Genomic DNA, 22,373 nt, shown 5'->3' with positions numbered 1-22,373 from the left:
AATTATGTCATCTGCAATTAACATACACCATAATATTTTCTAGAATATCTTTCGTTCGTTTGGTATTTATAGCAATTGGGTTTGGAGTGTGGACTCAACACTAATCATTGGTGTGATCCCACATTTATAAGAAAGTCACTAGTTTTCCGGATGTCTCAGTATACATGTCCTATATAAGATCTATAAGTTTGGTGGGTAATTTTTTATTTATTTTTATTTTTATTTATTTATTTATTTTTAAAGAGTTTGGGCCGCTGAAAGTCCTATTGACAGAAGGAAAAAAAAGAAAAAATGATCTGATCCACAGAAGAAAATTACGCTAAAAAGAGGAAAAAGGACGTTGAAATTGTAAGAAAAGAGATTATAACATGTAATTTGATTGAGATTATAATCCTTGGACAGAATGGAATATAAACCCGTATGATTAATAAAAGCTTCATTGGGTTTCCAGCCAAAGCCTAACTTTGATGATAAAACTAGTTCATGAATTTCTATTATGATACAAGTTAATGAATTCAGATCCCATTTGAAAATGGGCCATTTTATTCCATAATAACCAAAAGTTACAAGTCAGATTGTGAATTGCACATTTGCCATCTTATTTTATTGAAGCAAATATAAGTATTGCAATAACAACATTCTTCGGCTGCTGCTTGTTCTTCATCTTCCTCTTCTTCAGTAAGAATTGACAAAATTGCAAGTTTGCACTCCGCATTGAGCTTCATAATACCAACGATGATCACGATCATGATCCTGAGAATTTTTGTTTAGTCGACTGATGATGGGGACACGTTAGTGGCACCGACCCAACGGCGTCCAAGAATATATAAGCATGCCCAAAACAAGAATGACGGCACCTGCCGCAAAACCTGGTGGTAGGGGCGATGCAATGCCAATATACGGTAGCGGCAGTGTAAACAAAAACACTGCTACCGGCACTGCCATGCAAAAATCACAAGTCAATTTAAATCCATCATACAATAGAATAATGCTAGGCACAGATTCAGTGAGATTCAAAATATGAGTGTCGTGATTTGTGTTGCATCATCAGTTAAAATGCTTGTTTGTGCTAAATCTGTACTCATTGCTAATGGTTTCTCATATTTCTCATTATATGTATTACGTCTGCTGTTGAATTTACTTCCTAGTAACTTACGAAGGAAGAATGTAGGTTGAGTTAAAATAATTCTCCTTGCCAAAAGAAGGAAGAATGTAAGTTAAGAGGTCCATCGGTGACTTTCATAGATAAGCGTTTTCTTAGTTGAGGGATTGTTGGTCGTTGTGTATGACAGGTTCTGATTGGCGTTGAGTGTTAGACTTGGCCATAGTGGTGGACAATTTTAGTTTATGTCTTGAACTTACACTAGTGCATCCTGCTAGTAGCTAGTTAAAGTATTGATGGTCGATTGAGGAAAAATAAAGAATTAGCTGAATTAGTTGCAAAATAAAGAATTAGCTATTTCTTTTTCTCGGGAAAATAGAATTAGCTGATTTTCTTCTAACTCTATTATCAACAGACATTTTCTAGGACCCACCACACAGTAAAAGTGTCTTGTACTCTGTTTAAACCATTTAAAAGAATGAATAAGATTAGCTATCCTAATTGGCCCAATAATTGAGCAAGTCAGCCTTAGAGATGATGACACCAGGCTCAATCAACCCAGCCAAACTTACCACCCTTGTTATAGCCCAGTGGTATTCCTCTGCCTCCTAAAGTAAAAAGTTTACGATTCAAGCCCCCATAAGGTGAAGTGGGTATGTAAGTTATTTACCGTTAAACCCGGCTGGCATAGAAGTACCTCAGTTGGCAAAGAAGATGCATTTCTTGTACTGATTGTGTTAGACAAACTCTCATGGGATGAACGTTAACCAACTTGACATTGGGTTAGCTTGATATATATAAATATTTTACTAGGATTTTTACTAGCTTAGCTTGTGACACAGATATCACATTTGATAGGGTCCAGGGTCAGCATATGCAGAAAATGCAATGCCAATTCTCTAGAGCCCTGACCCCGGCTAATTGGCACCATTACAAGTAACATCATTGTTGAACACCTAACTGTTTGACAAGAGTACTATATGGGTTTTGGAACGCTCTCCAAAGTCACCAAGCAACAATCTTGGTTCGCCTTTGTTCATCTTTTTTGTTAACAAACATCTACTCTAAAAGTTTAAGCAATTAGAGAGGGCTAATTAAATATTTATATCCTCAACACGCCCCCTCATGTGTGGCCTTCTTTTGATCCACAACATGTTTCAATTTTAATTGTCAGGGTAATGGTGATGCTTGATCTCAAAACCTCTTGGCCTAATGCCATGTTCAATACCATGTTCACCACCATCTACTCTAAAAGCTTAACCTATTAGAGAGAATGTAACATAGATATTTATATCCTCAGCAGGGCAGTAAGAGGTAAAGTCAACGACCATCGTATTATTGTTACTTCAGTAGCATGAATGACATACCTGAAACTGTGGATGCAAGACAAGAGACCACCGCAGAAGAGATCTTGATCAGATGTAGCAACGATATGTTGAAACCCATGTTGACAATAACGAACAACAATGGTAGTAGTGGCGCTCCATCACATCCTGTGCAGAACCAACACTAAAGAAATTATATGATAAACTTATTGTGCAATGCTGCAATGGCAGAAAAGTCAAGAGAGTACAACAGAAGGGTAAACTCTGGATATTCGAATGAGATATGAGACTTTGGAACAATAACTTGAAGAACGGGCTTCTTTCTTATCATAGAGTAGTTTTGAATCAATATCATTAGTGATATTCCTACACAGGAAATTCTTAAAAAAATTCACAATTCTTCATATTGGGTAAGATCTTTAACATTTTGTAATTCAAAGTAATAACAAAGTTGCTTGGCTGAAAGAGTACCCTTTTCATTTCCATGTCCAAGAAAGACTCATCTGAGACAGTGGCTTGGCTGAAAGAGTACCCTTTTAAATTTTTCGTGAATTAAAAATATGGACTATAAAATAAATTAAAAAATCTAATTTAGAACTTTTTAATCTCAACACTTTTATTGATGAAGCTGCATGTTCTATGTCTGACACTCTGACTCATACTTCTCCCTATTAGTTTTGGCAATAGTCTTTTAGTTCATGTGAGGTACAATCTCAATGAAAACCTCCCCCCACAGCCTCCTCCCAAACCACCTCAAACCACCATTCCTACCAAATCATCCTCCATATCAATTCTCAAGAGATCCACAACACTTGACCAGAACCATGCAAACAAAACCCAGAACAAAACCATCAGAGTTCATCCATCCAAGCCTCCACTCCCACCAAAACCACCTCTACCACCTCCAAAACCAGTTACACCAAGGAAAAACACCTCAGCCATCAATCCATCTCATTCACCAACTAAACCACTGCCCCGTTTCAAATCAAGGCAGCTATATGATCCAAAAAATGTTCTTGAGGGCATTGACATCAGCAATACTCAATAGTCTGTTAGTTCAAAATTTAGTAAATTCTTAACTATTAATTGTAGATGTAACAGTGATTCAGAATTTAATAATAGTGAGATACAAAACTTATTTTTTGATTTGCATAAGGATAAAAAGAAAAATTTTTAAAATTAAAAAATCGAATGCAAAATTCAAAATTGTTGAAAAAGGGCAAGATGAACTTAAATTTAGAGTTGAAGAACTTAGAAGCATAGAGCATGAACGTGATATTTTCAAGTTAGAAATTGAAGAACATAAAGATATTGAACTAGAACAAAATGAATTCGAACTTGAATTAGAAAAAGCTCTATCTCTTGAACAATTAAATATTTTTTTTTAAAAAAACCCTCTTTTAGACGAAGTGAAGCTTTTAGATACTGAACTTGATGACATTGTAGTTTTTAAAAAGTTTCTAAAATTTAAAATTGAAAAACTTGTACTTGATTTAGAACAATCAAAAGAGACTATTCAAAAGTTCACTAGTGTAATAGAAAAATTAGATAAACTATTAGGGACGAATAAACTTGTAGTAGATAAGAGTGGTTTAAGTTTTGTTGATAAATTTGATACACCCTCTACCTCTAATACTAGGATTGAAAACGTAAAAGGAGTCCCTAGTATTTCTGATTCTCCCAAGTATCCTAAAACTTATCATTGCTCATATTGTAAAAAGGGTCACAATAATTTTTTCTGTTTTCAACAAAGAAGTGAAATTTGACATAAAACTGAAAACTTGATAAATATAAAAGATGAGAAAAACAAGTTTAAGAATACTAACGTTTATCATAAGGTGAATTCTTTGTCTCAAAAAACGTTAGCTTTAAGAAACAATTAGTTTATACATATTACTGAGAGATTGATTGAGAGAAAATATATTTAGCCTATTTTTGTTTTCATCATTAGCACGTTGCATTAGATGGTGAATTATTATTCATAATTTTGATCATCATCTTGCAGAGCTTACATTATCATCAACACCAAAGTGTTCCTACACAACAAATACCCAACTTGGATGACTAGTGGTCGAGACAGAATCACTGGTGGAGAAACAGATTCTTGAGGAGCAAAGTCTGCTGATGAGTGGGTCATGCGCCTGGAGGCTTGAGAAGATTTTGGTGGATCGATCTGAGTCAAGGAGGTAACTACAGGTTCTTGGGTTTGGGGAACTATAACCTAGTTGTAATCTTCTTTCTCATACTAGATTGAGTTTTCCTGGACTAGGTCCCGTGGAATTTCACCATTGGGGTTTTTCACATAAAAATCTTGTGTTCTTATATGATTGCATTATTTTATTTATTTCCACGCTATATACTAGACCGATTCGCATTGCTATGATTAAATATGATATGATATATAAATCAGTTAGTGTTAGTTAAAATTGGACAAATCTATTCACCCCCTCTAGATCTATTTTGGGCCCCACAGTATCTTTTCAGTCTACAGTTGGAATGGCCAAAGGTGGTATGGTCGATTTGGATGGGTGCAAGGTATTATTAAAATCTGATCCACTAAAGAAGATAATATCCAACAAAATTTAGCAAGTTGGACTAGGGCTAAATGAATCCTTACCTGCCATTTTGTCACATCTTACTCGCATAAGATTATTTTATGGATTTAAGGTCATCACTCAAAGCATTTTATGTTATTGTCATGCAACACAACTTCATGCATTTTTCCCCATTTGTCCAGAATACACCTCAATTTTGTAAGCAATATAAGGATATTGGAATTAACAGTTGAAATGTGTGACGGGGAACAAATTATCCCCAAAAGTTTACAAAATAAAATTTTGTCCCAACTTGCAAGATGTAATATAGTCATTGCTAGTTTTGCAATTTCAATAAATTCAGAGTTACATAATTTCCTTGCAAGAGTACAATACAAACTAAATCTATGTTCTCGTGACCTTAAAATGCACAGTAAGCAAAGAACAAAACGATCATAATCTGACATAAATAGCATTTTATAACATCAATTTGAAGAAAGCTATTTCTATTATTTCTAGAGATATAGGGCCATTACCTCGTGTTGGCCACATTAATGCAGATCCTAAAAGAGGTAAAACAGATACATACCTAACATTTGACATTATTTTCATAAAGAGACTAGTCTCAAACTCTAACCCGCTTTCTCATGCTTGGAATTTCGAAATATATTACTGGAAGATTCTCTTAGGTGAAATGTTACCTTAAAAATGGTGTATATATTAACTATAAAACAAAGGTAGGTAAATAGATTTAAAGAACTCACTACTACTATCATTTTTGCATTACAAGAGGATGTATGCCTTGTCGAGAGGAAAAATGCCTTTTATTTTTATGTGATGTTGATTGCCAACAAGGAAGTTCTACATACAACCTCTACATTTGTGTTATTATTTCCATAGGATAACATAATAATATTATCATTATAAGGCATACACCATCCAACAGCACGAAGCACTCCTTTCCTTGATTTTATTCGAGGCTCAATTTGTTTCATTGAAACAATGAGCAGGAAAAGAGTACAACAATAACACTATGTGAGATGTGATAAATCAGGGTGCTATGCTATAGTTATTAAAGTAACAAACAATATGGGCTATATGAGGTATTTATAGACAATTTAAAAAGACAGGTATTTATAGACAATTTAAAAAGACATCAGTGTCGACGAAAAAATGAAGAAAAAAAAAAGGCAACCTTCACGTTGTGTGTAATGCAATATGTTCACAACAAAATACCAAATTTTATGTGTTTTAGAGCATCAGTTCTGAAATTTTTTGAAACTATTTCCTGAAGTAATTTCCTTCAGTACTGAAAGTAGGTTAAATACCAAATTTTGAAGATTCTAACGTACTTCAAATGGTAGCACTTATATTTGATCTTCTGCATATTCAAAGCTTTCAAAACAATTCTTTCATCAAAGTGTTTCTAGAAGACTAGTGAATAAGAAAAGAAATAAGTACAGATGCTCAACAAGATCTGTTTTGTGCTAGTCATACCATAATTTTTCAGTAGTTCTTGATAGGTTGTTAAGTATAGATAAAATAATTTAATTCCTAAACAAAAGAAGATGAATAATGAACAAATTATTAATTACCAGTTATAGTGCCATTGTTGAGAAAGCAGGCTGCACCATCTTTAAGATAGTTTGGAAGTTGACTAAATGGTATACCCCATAGCTTTGACAAGAATGGTAGGAGGAGGCATATAAAAAGTGCCTGAAAAAAAATAACATCTTCAGGCTTCCTTTGCAATTTACAACAGAAAAGACAATACAAATAAATGAGCTATTATTTTACATGACACTAAGAATTAAAACTGTTAATATACTGAAGGCTGAAGGAACTTACTTGGAAAGCAGATCCATAAGAATTCACAACAAAGAGATCCACTGAACCTCCCTGTAATTGAATGCAATCAAATTATCATAATCTTTATCATCAGATCTTAAATTGAGGAAAAGAAATTAACTTTTATATAGTCCAATCAGATCTGTGATTGTGCTTTTAAATGGAATAAAATTTTAATATTTTAATTCACTTGCAGCATCCTATCATCGATAGTGTGCCCTTCGGAAGTCAGCACATTACTTGGAGTCTAGAAGCATTAGAATCAGTCCACCAGTAGACATACCTTCAATCGCTTGGCAGCATTCAAGAAAATTATTTCCTACAGAAAACAATGCAGTCTGTAAGAGAAAAAGAAATACAAAACTGAAACATGGAGAAAGTTTAATATGCATTAAGAAGCTACAACCTTTAATACTGTGTCAGCGGCTTGAAACAAAAAAGAAACTAACATCAAGAGACTCCAAAATATACCAGTTTCCATCAATGAACCAGCACTAGATCCACTGCAGAGCAAACATAAATAAGTATTCCACTTAATTATTTCATATTATCAAATGATCATAGAATTGTAATTCCCAGAGACTTATTGAATCTGATATAAGGATTACTTTACAAGGATTTTAATAAAAATATAGGAGAAACAACTTGTTCTTACAAAGACTGATTGCAGTATGTAATTTGCATAGTTGAAAAAGGTTAAAGTATTTCATTTACAACAACAACAATCAAGCCTTTCCCAACTACTTGGGGTCGGTTACATGAATCCTGTGTTTCCATTCCACTCTATTTAAGGCCATAGCCAGAGTCAAAAAGTATTTCATTTACAAGATAAATCAAATAAACACATGAAAATTCTCAACTAAAGTAAAAGTTTGTTTAAGAATTTGAATATTCACAACTACATAACTTTCTATAAAAATCTCACTATTCCTCTTTTTTTGTCCTCAACTAAAAAATTATGGGCAATTATCCAACTAGATGGAGAGTAGTCATTACCTATGGTGGTTGGCCTACCGCCAGAGGGCCAGAACAAAGAGTGTTGACTTAAAGGTTTCATACCCAAGGGTAATTGAAACATTATGATAATAACAAATCATTAAAGGCGTTAGAATTTAATATGTACTTGAGTTTGTGCTACGTAGGCCATAGGTAAAAGAAAACTCAAGATGAGCTCATGGATCAATGGCAAAGGCCAAGAAGGATCGGATCCAACACTTAAAGAAGACATGCTAAAGCTCAAAGATATTAAAGTCAAGAGGAGAAAGAACTCCAAAGCGAATGACATGAGGTCAAACATAAAGACTTCTATAAGAACAAGAGGCATTAAGTCAAGATAAGCACATCAACCCACGGACTTCATTGAAAATTTTTGAAGAGAACCTGTGGGAAGAAAAAAAAAAAAAACCAATATTGCTTCATATTTTACTGGACTAAGATCAACCTCTCCTGGGCAAACAGCACATGGGAGTGAAGCAAACAAGCTTTTCAGCTTTCAAGCTTAAAATGAACTGCCTTAAAGGCTTTAGTTCTCTTTTAGGTCCTATACGTATTTAAGCTACATGATCTTTGGAGGAAAAGATTGTTTCAGTTGAATTAATATGATCTACAAGTAAAACTTAGATTTAGATCTATATTTAAGGATCCACATTACTTACCTTGCTACAGTTATTATTACACCAATGGCCACAAGAAAGCACCCAACTAACTGATTGAATCTATATCTCCTCCCAAGGAAAATAAATGATAGGACAAGTTGCCACACAAGAAAGCTCTGCAAAAGAAAATCAGATAAAAAATCAAGTCTTCGATTTTATAGCAGCTATTTAGAAGAAAAATGTTGTCAGATGGCCCAAGTCCATAATGTATGAGAGGATACATCAATAATAGACGTGGTCTGATATGTATAGAGGATCAAACTAGTGATTAGTATTCCCTCCGTCCCAAAATTCTTGTCCTTCTTTCTATTTTGGGATTTACCAAAATACATGTTTCATCTAAAAATGGATGTACTATTTTTTATAACATTCCCCAAACTAACCTTTTGATATTGACTTGATTAAACAAATGTACTAATTACAGAGTACTCCTTTGTCTTTTAACAAGGATAAATTTGGATTTTCACTCTTATCAATACAATAAAAAAATATTAAAACCCACTACCATAAATAGTTGGATTCCCTAAACACCCCAAGAATTTTGGGATAGAGGGAGTAATGATTCACTAGTTTTTGGATAAACCATATTGAAAGGTCTTTCAATCAGACTAGACTTCAGCCTGCCAGGTTATCACTCTACTCCTGTGGTATAATAAAACCAGCCAGGCCAGATGACACTGAAGCGATAGTCACCCAATCAGAAATGCCAATATATAATACTTTCAGTGGAGTTTATCCTTTTTGCGCTTAAAATACTTATTTTACAAAAGGATCTACTTATAATTCAAAACATATATATTTAAAGATATAATTTGTTGGATGCATTTACTCGATTATATTAAGAGAGATTATACTTTTATGTCAACTATATTGGCTGGTAGTCTAATTCGATAATTGATTAATCAACTAGAAATTACTTGGCAGTTCGACAAATGGTCTGAATTTTGGGACACCGTTCTCAGGCACAATACAATGACTACACTAATAAAACAAGGGGTTTTTCGGACGAAAGATGAGAGGTGCATAATAAAAGAGAGAAAATAATAAAAATAACTCAATGAAAGCTGTTACCTGTGACAAAATGGGAATTGCTGCCCCGGAAAGCATTGCTGTCATGAAGAGAATAACAAAATTTATGTATTAGGTTATGGTTGAACTCCTATAGACAAAATTGAAATTGAAAAAGAAGAAAGAAAAAGATGTGTAACATAAAAACCAATTGTTGTTGAAGCTTTCACACAAAAAATCTCAGTTAAAATGCAGTTTTTAAAATCGTTATAGCGCTAAATCCTAAATACATGGTGCTGACAAAAAAAGTAAATGTTAATTTTTTTTCTGAAAAAAAAAAAAAAAAAAACACACACATTAATGAATATGGTGGTCTTCAAATATAGAGCTACATAATTTTGCAGGATGGACTCAATAATGAAGAGCCAGGAATTAGATTTTCAGATAGGCAGATTGATAAAGCGGAATTAGTAGAAAATAACTTTTCACATTTGAAGAATAAGGCCTACAAAGCAAAAAACTTCAAAAAATTATTTAAACGTAACACCTAACAATTCCTTAATCCCAAGTTCTCAACTACTTGGGGCACTCAACCCTATGTAAAGCCATATCCACTGTAAAATCTATTTATGATCATTACCTCAATGACAATTAATTAACAGCCGCCCACAATTCTTAACAAACCCATAATACCAACCATATATTTGGGGCCGGCACATTAGCGTCGACTACTCAACTCAATGTAGAGCCTATCTCTGCTAAATCTACGATAATAACAATCTCACTTGCAACATCTTCCTCTTGTCCTTTTTGCAACTTGACCTTGGATCAACTTACCATGTTGTTACGGAGCTTTAACTAGTTATTCACATTTTCCATCTTATCTTCAACCAGTTCCACTTCAAAATTTCTCACAGATTTATTCCTTTATTATCATTATTCAATTACTTCTTAAGTTGCAACTGATCCATCATAAGATTTCGATTTTTGCTACACTTTTGCTTTGAGTATTTTGTTTGTTAATTCCCAACATTCGATGCCACAAAGCATGTTTGACCACAAAGCACGTTTTACCTCAATGACAATTAATTAACAGCCGCCCACAATTCTTAACAAACCCATAATACCAACTATATATTTGGGGCCGGCACATTAGCGTCTACTAATCAACTCAATGTAGAGCCTATATCTGCTAAATCTACGATAATAACAATCTCACTTACAACATCTTCCTCTTGTCCATTTTGCATCTTGACCTTGGATCAACTTACCATGTTGTTACGGTGCTTTAACTAGTTATTCACATTTTCCATCTTATCTTCAACCAGTTCCACTTCAAAATTTATCACAGATTTATTCCTTTATTAACATTATTCAATTACTTCTTAAGTTGCAACTGACCCATCATAAGATTTCGAATTTTGCTACACTTTTGCTTTAAGCATTTTGTTTGTTAATTCCCAACATTCGATGCCACTAAGCACGTTTGACCACATGTTCATCTTCTAATAAATTCCATTTAACTTTGGCAAGTATCCAGTGATAAACTTGTCCACGTCATCCATCATGCTACTATTTTGTGGGCAACATTATCTCCCCTTCTTTATGGCTTTTAGGTACCGATTGACCATCAATAAGTATTTAGTGGTATATGGAACTTTTCTCTCCAATTAAAACTGGTTATCAATAAAAATAAATAAATTATTTTCACATGGTTGCTAAAATCATGATCTGAAATTGCTAAATCGATCCAGATCGCATGAAGAATCGCTTGGAAGCAGGATCACAGTAGGATTGGAATGAGGATCGTAGAATCTTGTACGATTATACGATACGATCCTACTAAATCATGTTGTTTTGTTCTTATTCTGGATTTATTTGGGCTTATAACTCTTTCTTGGCAAAGAAATAAGGTTTTTAAGTATAAAGTCCAACACCTAAGCCTAATTACATTAAAAAAATAAAAAAAAATAAAAAAAAGCTAGACACCCAACTTCAAAGGTAGACAAGATCCAACTCTAAACTTAAAAGGTATAACTTCCATTTTGCTCTATTCTTCTTGATTTTTCTTTTTTCCTTTCTTTTTCAAAGCGAAAAACAAAGAGAGCTCAGGTTCCCCACCTATTATTTACCCATTTGGACAAAGAAGAGAGCCTTTGTGTTTCCCCCTGTTCTTTCTCTCTCTGTGTTGTTCTTCTTCTTAACCAAAAAATAGTCTTTCCAACAAAATTGCTCAGATAATTAGACAACTAAAATGTTCTTTTTTCTCTTAATTTCTCTCCCCCTTTTTTTCTCTTTGTTTAGGTTTTGTCTTAATTGCTTCCATGAAATTCTGCTTGACTGTTATGTTGACGTTATTGCATAGAGGAAATCAAAAAATTGACTTCATGTGTTTGTCATGTGTCTTACTCTCTCTAAGCGCGTTAAAACCCCCCATCAACCATGACCAAATTGCACAAAATCCCCTGAACTAAAAAATACCCCTAAACTATAAGAGTGTTGCAATTTACCCCACACCGTTAAACAACCGTTAAGTAAGAAATGAAATTACCATTTTGTCCATTAATTAAACTACTCCTTTCATTACTTTGAGTGTTGATGTGGCACTTGTAATCCCTGTATCAAATCAAAATTTGACAAGTCATCCTATCTAAATCAATAATTTGGCTGACCGGACAAAAAATAATTCCCTCCAATTAAAGGATGACAACTCAATTACTAATTTAAATGTATTAAAAATACTTGTTTATATATATATATATATATATATATATATATATATATATATATATATATATTTTTTGATAAGTAAAATACTTGTTTATATATATATATATAACAAATTTTCTTCTTGCTTCTTCCCCATCCATGGACGCCATCACCGCCATCTCCCATGGCACCACTTAAAATGAAAATTAAACACATTTATCAACAGATCCAACCCAATTGAAGAACACCCATATCATTAACAACTTCAATCAACTCAAAAATTCAAGCTTTGTACTATTATAACATGATTGGAAAAGCAATTAAGGTAAGGGCATATTGAATACCAACCAAGATCAACCAAAATAGAGAGAGATCCCAGAAAGAGAGAGAGTAGAGAGAGAAAGTGATTCAAATAAGCAATGACGAGGAACAAAGAAGAGGAACAAAGAACGGAGATATACAAGAAGAGTGGAGGTTTAAGAGAGGACTATATATGTATATTGTAGTAGCTCTCTCTGTGTACAATCATTCAAATTCAAATCAGAGACGATATTGCAAATTCACTTACGCCTCTGCCTTCATTGACACCGTTGACGAATTGGTCGCCGTCATTTGTGACAGGACTCCCGTGGCCGCTGAAAAAGCCCGTCGCCTGCTGCCTCGGCCGCGTCAATGATCTGCTCCAACTAGCGATGTTTCGGCTTGAAGACGACTTTCAGATAATTGACTGATTTTTCACCTCTTCATCGTTCTTGTCATCGTCGGAGTTGGAGGTCAAAAACTGAAATAAAAAAAAGGAGATAGATTGGAGAGAGAGGGAGTGGCGGCAGCCATATATGGTGGAGCTGGAGGTGGTTCTGAGGGAAGAAGCATCTTTGTGGGGAAGGGAGAGAGGTGGTGGCGGCGCCATGGACGGTCAGTGGTGGTGTTGGCCATGGACAAATGGTAAAGGTAGTTGGAGAGAGAAAGGACGGCAGATGCAAGCGTTATATATATATATATATATAAATAAATGGAAATGGAAGAGAGTAATGTATATATACATTATTTCTATATAATATTTATTTAATAGTTATAAGGTTATTTTTGCCATTCTAAAATTTTGCTTAATCACGTCTATGTCACGTGCTTCCTGGGCGTTAAATTTTGGACGGTAACTAACAGTTTGCAATTAATAGAATAGTTTGGGGGGTTAAATGTCTTTTTGATAGTTCAGGGGGGTTTTCTGAGAGAGGGAAGAAAGTCTAGGGGGTTTAATGCACTAAACCCTATTTAATATGCAACCTCATTATTGAAAATAACATTTCAACTACTTGAAATAAACACTGAGGTCTCCGTTCTCCTTTGGCTTGTTGAAAAAAAAAAGAAAATGAAAAAAGGAAAAAAATTAAGGTCTCTGTTCTCCTTTGGCTTGTTGAAAAAATAAAGAAAAAGAAACAAGAAAAAAAAGAAGAAAAAATGTCTCTGTTCTCATGAATATAAATGGACAAATATTAGCTAACACATAGGCTCTTATTTATTGTCTTTATATAAACAGCATTATCATGTCATTTTGCCCTTTCTTTTAGTAAAATAAATATGCAAATTCTAAAATATGATTTTATATTCTGGTAAAAGTGGTGACGGACCACCGGCTCAAATAGCTCAAGTGGTATGAGCTCTCCTCCCCAAAGGAGAGATGAGCAGTTGGAGCCCTACATGAGACACTGCGCGTGCCTCATTTGTTGCTTGCCTATACAAAAAAGAAAAAAAATTGGAAAAAAAGAAAAGAAAAAGAGTGGTGTTGTTTAAACTTTAACTTCTTTGCAAATGTTTATAAATATATAAAAATTCTTCTGCACCTGCTCGAATGGCAACTATACAATTTATACCTTTGAGGGTTTCTAGTTGGAACTATAATTGCTAGTCTCATTGAATGGATCGTTTATTCATTCCATTCCCTCCCTCCCCACTCAAATAATGTTGGGAGTGTTCTCTTGCTGTGCTTTATTTTACTTATTATTCCTGTGCGCGAGTGTTTACTTAAAATCGACTTAAAATCAACAGAAGTTTTGAAAGAGTGAACAAGATCTTTACATACCCTTCTAGCTCTTTTTACACTATCTAATTAAGAATCCAACTGGTTTATCCGTCTGTGCCGCTCTCAAGTGTAAAAGAAAAAAAATATAAAATAGGACAAGGATTCAGAAACTTTGTATTCTTTTATTTTCCTTAGTTCATCAGCAAACAGTAGGAGAACTAAGGCATTTCTGTACTGTAAGGGAAAATATGTTTCCTCCAAAATCACGGATCAAACTAACTTTAGTATTTCTGTTTTTCCTTCTTTTACTCTGAAAATTGCTTTTTTAGAAAGTTAGTTCAAGTCATTTTTGTATTTAGTTTTATAGAATATTATGATCTTTGATCTGATCCTACGATCCTATCCTATGGACCCTCCTTCGATCTAACGTAGAATCCTCGACCTGACAACCTTGATTTTAACTATTTAAATCAAAAAAGATATATGTACTTTCACAACTATGTTGGTTATCTCATATTAAGATGCCAAATTCCCTGATTGGGGGAAGAAAATTTGACAAGATCATTAATACTACACTAAACAAGCTGAGATTTCCTACAAAACAAAGGTTTTCTTAAACCAGGAAAGTATAGAATACTAAAATAGTACAAAAAGATACATAAACAAACATTTGAAAGTGAAAATATATATATACTAACATTTTTTTTTTGATAAGTGAAAAATATATATAGTAACATACACATGCATATGCCTATATTTGTTTATTAAAAAGTACGTATAGACCAGTGGAGCAAATGGAAAGAAAGAGATATGGTTACCCCCAGCTGCCATTCCGGAAGCAGCACCAAGAGCCTCCAAGAGACCAACAGCAAGATATGGAGCTTTTGGCAAGGAAAGCATTTCATCAGTAACAATGCCAGCATGATAGCGGAGATACAAGATTGAGAAGTATACAAGTACATATCTGTAAAAGAAGGAAAAACAGAAATACTAAAGTTAGTTTGATCCGTGATTTTGGAGGAAACATATTTTCCCTTACAGTACAGAAATGCCTTAGTTCTCCTACTGTTTGCTGATGAACTAAGGAAAATAAAAGAATACAAAGTTTCTGAATCCTTGTCCTATTTTATATTTTTTTTCTTTTACACTTGAGAGCGGCACAGACGGATAAACCAGTTGGATTCTTAATTAGATAGTGTAAAAAGAGCTAGAAGGGTATGTAAAGATCTTGTTCACTCTTTCAAAACTTCTGTTGATTTTAAGTCGATTTTAAGTAAACACTAGCGCACAGGAATAATAAGTAAAATAAAGCACAGCAAGAGAACACTCCCAACATTATTTGAGTGGGGAGGGAGGGAATGGAATGAATAAACGATCCATTCAATGAGACTAGCAATTATAGTTCCAACTAGAAACCCTCAAAGGTATAAATTGTATAGTTGCCATTCGAGCAGGTGCAGAAGAATTTTTATATATTTATAAACATTTGCAAAGAAGTTAAAGTTTAAACAACACCACTCTTTTTCTTTTCTTTTTTTCCAATTTTTTTTCTTTTTTGTATAGGCAAGCAACAAATGAGGCACGCGCAGTGTCTCATGTAGGGCTCCAACTGCTCATCTCTCCTTTGGGGAGGAGAGCTCATACCACTTGAGCTATTTGAGCCGGTGGTCCGTCACCACTTTTACCAGAATATAAAATCATATTTTAGAATTTGCATATTTATTTTACTAAAAGAAAGGGCAAAATGACATGATAATGCTGTTTATATAAAGACAATAAATAAGAGCCTATGTGTTAGCTAATATTTGTCCATTTATATTCATGAGAACAGAGACATTTCTTCTTTTTTTTTTTTCTTGTTTCTTTTTCTTTATTTTTTCAACAAGCCAAAGGAGAACAGAGACCTTAATTTTTTTCCTTTTTTCATTTTCTTTTTTTTTTCAACAAGCCAAAGGAGAACGGAGACCTCAGTGTTTATTTCAAGTAGTTGAAATGTTATTTTCAATAATGAGGTTGCATATTAAATAGGGTTAAGTGCATTAAACCCCCTAGACTTTCTTCCCCCTCTCAGAAAACCCCCCTGAACTATCAAAAAGACATTTAACCCCCCAAACTATTCTATTAGTTGCAAACTGTTAGTTACCGTCCAAAATTTAACGCCCAGGAAGCACGTGACATAGACGTGATTAAGCAAAATTTTAGAATGGCAAAAATAACCTTATAACTATTAAATAAATATTATATAGAAATAATGTATATATACATTACTCTCTTCCATTTCCATTTATTTATATATATATATATATATAACGCTTGCATCTGCCGTCCTTTCTCTCTCCAACTACCTTTACCATTTGTCCATGGCCAACACCACCACTGACCGTCCATGGCGCCGCCACCACCTCTCTCCCTTCCCCACAAAGATGCTTCTTCCCTCAGAACCACCTCCAGCTCCACCATATATGGCTGCCGCCACTCCCTCTCTCTCCAATCTATCTCCTTTTTTTTATTTCAGTTTTTGACCTCCAACTCCGACGATGACAAGAACGATGAAGAGGTGAAAAATCAGTCAATTATCTGAAAGTCGTCTTCAAGCCGAAACATCGCTAGTTGGAGCAGATCATTGACGCGGCCGAGGCAGCAGGCGACGGGCTTTTTCAGCGGCCACGGGAGTCCTGTCACAAATGACGGCGACCAATTCGTCAACGGTGTCAATGAAGGCAGAGGCGTAAGTGAATTTGCAATATCGTCTCTGATTTGAATTTGAATGATTGTACACAGAGAGAGCTACTACAATATACATATATAGTCCTCTCTTAAACCTCCACTCTTCTTGTATATCTCCGTTCTTTGCTCCTCTTCTTTGTTCCTCGTCATTGCTTATTTGAATCACTTTCTCTCTCTACTCTCTCTCTTTCTGGGATCTCTCTCTATTTTGGTTGATCTTGGTTGGTATTCAATATGCCCTTACCTTAATTGCTTTTCCAATCATGTTATAATAGTACAAAGCTTGAATTTTTGAGTTGATTGAAGTTGTTAATGATATGGGTGTTCTTCAATTGGGTTGGATCTGTTGATAAATGTGTTTAATTTTCATTTTAAGTGGTGCCATGGGAGATGGCGGTGATGGCGTCCATGGATGGGGAAGAAGCAAGAAGAAAATTTGTTATATATATATATATAAACAAGTATTTTTAATACATTTAAATTAGTAATTGAGTTGTCATCCTTTAATTGGAGGGAATTATTTTTTGTCCGGTCAGCCAAATTATTGATTTAGATAGGATGACTTGTCAAATTTTCATTTGATACAGGGATTACAAGTGCCACATCAACACTCAAAGTAATGAAAGGAGTAGTTTAATTAATGGACAAAATGGTAATTTCATTTCTTACTTAACGGTTGTTTAACGGTGTGGGGTAAATTGCAACACTCTTATAGTTTAGGGGTATTTTTTAGTTCAGGGGATTTTGTGCAATTTGGTCATGGTTGATGGGGGGTTTTAACGCGCTTAACCCTATTAAATATGTGCGTGGTGGGACATGGAAAGCAGTATGGAGAGGACCAGGACCACACATCGGTATCAGGAAAAAGGAAAAAGAAGAGGAAAACTGACACAACTCTTGGATGGGGTGGCCCACAGCAATCACAGTTGATATAACTTTAGCATCCACAAGTGGCGGAATCGAAGATATACACTAAATCTACCCCACCCACACCATATTACTCGTAAAAAAGGGATCAATAAAAAGTAACGGTTTGGATTAAAACCAGACCCACCAAGGACCATTCACATTCCTAGCATACTTGACCCACCTACTTCTTTATCTCTCCTCCTCTCCTTTCTTTTCTCTTTCTATATTTTTATTTTTTCTATATATATATATATATATATATATATATATTCATAGTCGGTACTTACACACACATGTCTCTAGAACTTGAATTCCTAACCTCCAAGTAAGACACACACTTTGAAAAGTAAGAGACTGATACCACTAGACCAACAACCCATTAGTATAATAATAACAATGTTGATAACAACAATAAGGATAACAATAATAATCCATAATATTATTACATGTTCATGAATATGTTGTAAAAAAATATTATGTTGTAAAATTATCAATTTAAGGCTAATTATTATGGACTATTAATTGAATGAATATAATACTATACTTTCAGTATCCATATGTATGTATTAAAAGTAAGAAAATGATATCCAAACTTTAGTTTTGTACATTAACTTGTTTTTTAAATTAAATAACAAAATTGTTTTTCAATTGAAATTACTATTACTGTTGAAATCACAAAACCACAAAATTGTGCATAAAATCTCTAGTAGAATTAAAAAATTGCCTAAATTAAAAAAAAAAAAAGTTATCAAGTTGCCCACATGCCCCATATCCGTGACCAACCCGTTAATTTCATTGTGAAATGACAAAATTATTCTTATTATATAATGTTATATTAAAATGCTGAAAATTATTATTTTAAAATTACAAAAATAATAAAAGACCATGAAATAATGTTAGATTACAAAATTGTTTAAAATTACAAAATTATTATTTAACTTAAATTACAAACTTGACATTGCTATTTTAAAATTACAAAAATAATTTTCAAAATTTATTGTCAGCATTTTAATTTAACATTAAATAGCAAGGTCAATTTTATTATTTCACAATCAAGTTAATGGGTCAGTCACCAATATGGGGACAACTTTTTAACTTTTTTTAGTTTAGGGATTTTTTAATTCTACTGGGGTTTATGCATAATTTTGAAAGTACAGGGGAGTTTTGTGATTTTAATCCTTACTTTTATTCCTTTTGGGTGCAAACAATTCGTTGAGAGGGGATGTGTCAGCATTTCAATTTTTTTTATTGGCAAGAAATTCACATCACCTATTTATCCCTTTGGGGACTTGTACCTTCATCATCCATTTTGGAAAGCAATGAATATACCATTAGAGCCATTGGTCAACACTCCAATTAATTGTATTTGGTTATATATATTTGAATATCACTTAAAAATGTAAAAGTAGAAGGTTGAGTGTTCAAGTCAGCAAGTAGGTGTGTGAGTGTATTTTAAAATTTAAAATACACCTTATTGTTACTAGGCCTTAAAATTATTGATACTAAATTTCCAGTTATATTAAACATCTTACTTAGTAACCTAGTCTCTTCAAACGGGTGTGCCTGTATTGGGTTCCCCAATTTCATATTACTCTATCCAAGTTGAAAGTGGGTAAAAGTGTAATAAAACCTTTTTCATACTACTCTATCCAAGAGCAAAATTAAAATAAAAGGACCAAATTAAACATGTCATACCATACAACTCTATCAAAGTTGAAAGTGGGTACAACTGTAATAAAACCTTTTATTTATTTTTGAACAAAAAGAGGCGAATGAAAATATTAAAATAAATTTAAAAAAAGAAAAGAAAAAGTAAAGAAATTACCCGAAAGTAGCGAACTGAGCTAGGAAGAAAGGATAGTGCTTGAGAGGAACTAAAGCCAGTTTGTAGAGAACCCGATTCCCTACTCCCAGAACCACCGTAACCGCCGCTGCAACCATCACCTCCGCCGTCCGATCGCGGCCTCCCTTCACACTGACACTCTCCGCCAATTCTCCCACACTCTGATCCCCAACCGCACACCACCGCCGCTTGATCTTCGCCTCATGTCCGCCATTCCACATCCTCCTGGTCGGACCAATCGATTCCGTCACCCAAGGTCCCGGTTGCACCTGACATCGCAGGACGATCCCTGGCCGTCGATTCTTGCCAAGGCGAGGAATTAGAGGCAGTTGATCTACGGTGCGCGTAGCTGACCGGAGCTGAATCTGACCGTTCGCCGGCATCAACGAGGAAGCGCCGGCGGTTATCCGGCGGCAACATGCCGACATAGTGTGTGTGTATATATAATATTTTATATATATAGGAATCTTGATCGAATGATGATCGAAAGGGAAGAGAAATTATGAAATGAAAGAGAGGAATAGGGGGAAGCAAATTTTAATTTTATAGAAGTGAGATTGCTGAGAGAGAGATATAGAGAGAGAGTGTGTGTGTCTAGAGAGAGAAACAGAAGAGGGGATGTTTCCGAGTAGTGTCTCTGTGTCTCGGCGGCTTTTCTCCTCCACGGCGGCTTTTCTCCTTTTAACATTTTCCCATGTCCACGTTTAAATTTGCAATTAAAAATTGAGTTGAGTTGGTCAAGTATTTAATCTAAAATTATAGCATTGTAGTATCTAAGTTTGTAATAATAAGGGTACTTTAAATATTGTATTAATTCAAAAATAAAATAAAATAAAATAAAAATGTATTAACTCAAAAATAAATTTTTTTTTTTAAAAAAACCTGGACATATTGCTGATATATATATATATATATATGGTAATAAACACATTATTTTTATTACATTGCTGTAATAACGCTTCTTCCTTGCACATGACATATAAGAAACAAGATATGACAAATTTGCCCTTAAATTCCTTGATCAACTTTAACAATCTGGTGACATTTTTACCAACTACTTAATTAAACTAACCTAATTTTCTCCATAGTAAATATATATAGTTTTTTCTAGGGTGCACACGGTCCGATCTGAATCGGATTGATAGTTTTTTTGAGACCAAACCATTTGTAACAATTCCACTATTTTTGAAATCATACCGAACCATAATACCCATGGAACCAAACCGAACCAAACCACGAAAAATCGGTTTGGTTCGATTCGGTTTGTCGGTTTCAGTTGATTTCCTTTTTATTTTATTTTTTGATAACAGAATTTTTTATTTTTCCCTGTATATAATACATCAACAACCGACAACATAGACTTAACTTGTGAAACAACAAACAGGTTCAATATACATATTTATTATATATATTTTTTCTGATACAATTTGACAAACACTACTCTTCCACTTTAGTGTTTAAAAAACCAATAATTTCCTCTGGTTCTTAATAGTTATGTTTTATTTTTGCACCATTTGGTCTCTGATTGTGTAGTTTTTTATTATTTGGTAATTTTCATATGATGTTTTTCTTATTATGGCCCATCATTTCGTTTTCTTTCTCTCTCTCTTTGCTAGCTTTCCTCCTGACCAAAGAAAAGTTCGAATAATATGAGAATTGGGTAAATTGGGAGTAGCTTTATTGAGAAAGGTGGGAAGTGGGAGTAGCTTGTGTCCAGCCAAAACTATAAGCTATATATATATATATATAGATCATAGGTGTGGTTGTGTAAAAGTGAGCACAAAAACTGAAGAAAAAAATTTTCAGAGAGCTTGAAGATGAAGACACATTGTGAGCTCCAGAGAAAAATCAGAGTGACATAGCGGTGCGCAAGGAAGAATCAAGAAAGATTGAGTGGGTCTGTGCTTCATTGACAATCTGAGATAACCTGTGATGTTCATCTATTGAAGACCAAAGAGTGAGCTTGATTGCAGACTAATTTAGAGCAACCATGAAGACCCATTTTGGCCGAAGTCCTGTTGAAGATAAATAGGTGACACTCCATTGAAGAACCCGTCACCGGAGAGCTACAGCGACCACACCTGCGTGAAGACTTCATTACAGGGAGCCGAAATCTCTATCGGCAAGAAGACCTCATGCCGGTGATATTCATTCTCAGTCCAGCGAGCCCAAACAGCAGCATACCAGTCCGGCAAAAATCTCTAAGCTTGTATCCAAGCTCCGCTGTAGTTTCATCCTACAGAAATATTTCAAGCGAGCTTTAGTCCAGTTCCGTTCAAACAAACACCATCTCCGGTTGAAGCTTTGAAGTTGATAAGATCAAATTCAGAAGCGGTGTGCAATGCTTATCATGTAAGGGCTGTGAAATTTATATTTCAAGTTTTATGCTTACTTAACTCTTATCTTCTAAAACTTGGGAGAACACCATCATTTTATTATATTTTCTTGCTGAGTGATTTGGTGAGCACTTGGTTCAAGCATTGGGATGCTGTGAAGAGGGGGAGTGCTTGAGTGATTGTTGTGATATTGGTGAGTGGTCCTAGCACCAGGGCGTTCACCCCCCCCCCCCCCCCCCCCCCCCCCCCCCCCCCCCAACACCCCCCCGCGGCGGGGTTTTACCTCGTATATGTCATGTGTGGCAATCTTTAGCATTTCATTTGAGGTTCTATCACCATGGATTAAGATAAAAAGTT

At 34.5% G+C, this 22,373-nt stretch overlaps 2 protein-coding genes across 2 annotated transcripts in view; one reads left to right on the top strand and one right to left on the bottom strand.

Moving 5' to 3' along the window:
* The window catches only part of LOC132268230 (GCN5-related N-acetyltransferase 6, chloroplastic-like), a 29,805-nt gene extending 25,066 nt beyond the window's left edge, over positions 1 to 4,739 (top strand). Inside the window, exon 9 of the mRNA XM_059769042.1 lies at positions 4,433 to 4,739. Within this exon, the coding sequence (XP_059625025.1) occupies positions 4,433 to 4,495 (63 nt within the window). The 3' untranslated portion in view covers positions 4,496 to 4,739. The remainder of the gene's footprint in view (positions 1 to 4,432) is intronic.
* On the bottom strand, positions 402 to 20,407 carry LOC132268228 (protein CLT1, chloroplastic-like). The gene is made up of 10 exons (XM_059769040.1): positions 19,663 to 20,407; positions 15,020 to 15,165; positions 9,536 to 9,573; positions 8,465 to 8,580; positions 7,216 to 7,312; positions 7,093 to 7,128; positions 6,810 to 6,860; positions 6,557 to 6,677; positions 2,470 to 2,595; positions 402 to 938 (listed from the first exon to the last, which is right to left on the bottom strand). Exons 1-10 carry the CDS (start codon positions 20,106 to 20,108, stop codon positions 793 to 795), a joined length of 1,323 nt encoding a protein of 440 aa, XP_059625023.1. The 5' UTR covers positions 20,109 to 20,407; the 3' UTR covers positions 402 to 792.
* Positions 20,408 to 22,373: the final 1,966 nt, after the last annotated feature.

The sequence above is a fragment of the Cornus florida genome, unplaced genomic scaffold, assembly GCF_030987335.1.
Source record: "Cornus florida cultivar Cherokee Brave unplaced genomic scaffold, ASM3098733v1 CherokeeBrave_3.0.0_Hap2_Chr08, whole genome shotgun sequence".
Lineage (NCBI taxonomy): Eukaryota > Viridiplantae > Streptophyta > Magnoliopsida > Cornales > Cornaceae > Cornus > Cornus florida.
This window is presented reverse-complemented; position numbering and strand designations above follow the sequence as displayed.

What these genes read in the sequence shown, in the direction of transcription:
- LOC132268228 (XM_059769040.1), bottom strand. Translation starts at nt 20,108, where the DNA reads ATGTCGGCATGTTGCCGCCGGATAACCGCCGGCGCTTCCTCGTTGATG. An exon ending in CCGCTGACACAGTATTAAAG is followed by an intron (nt 7,129 to 7,215) that starts GTTGTAGCTTCT and finishes TGTTTTCTGTAG; the next exon opens with GAAATAATTTTCTTGAATGC. An exon ending in ATGCTGCCAAGCGATTGAAG is followed by an intron (nt 6,861 to 7,092) that starts GTATGTCTACTG and finishes ATTCAATTACAG; the next exon opens with GGAGGTTCAGTGGATCTCTT.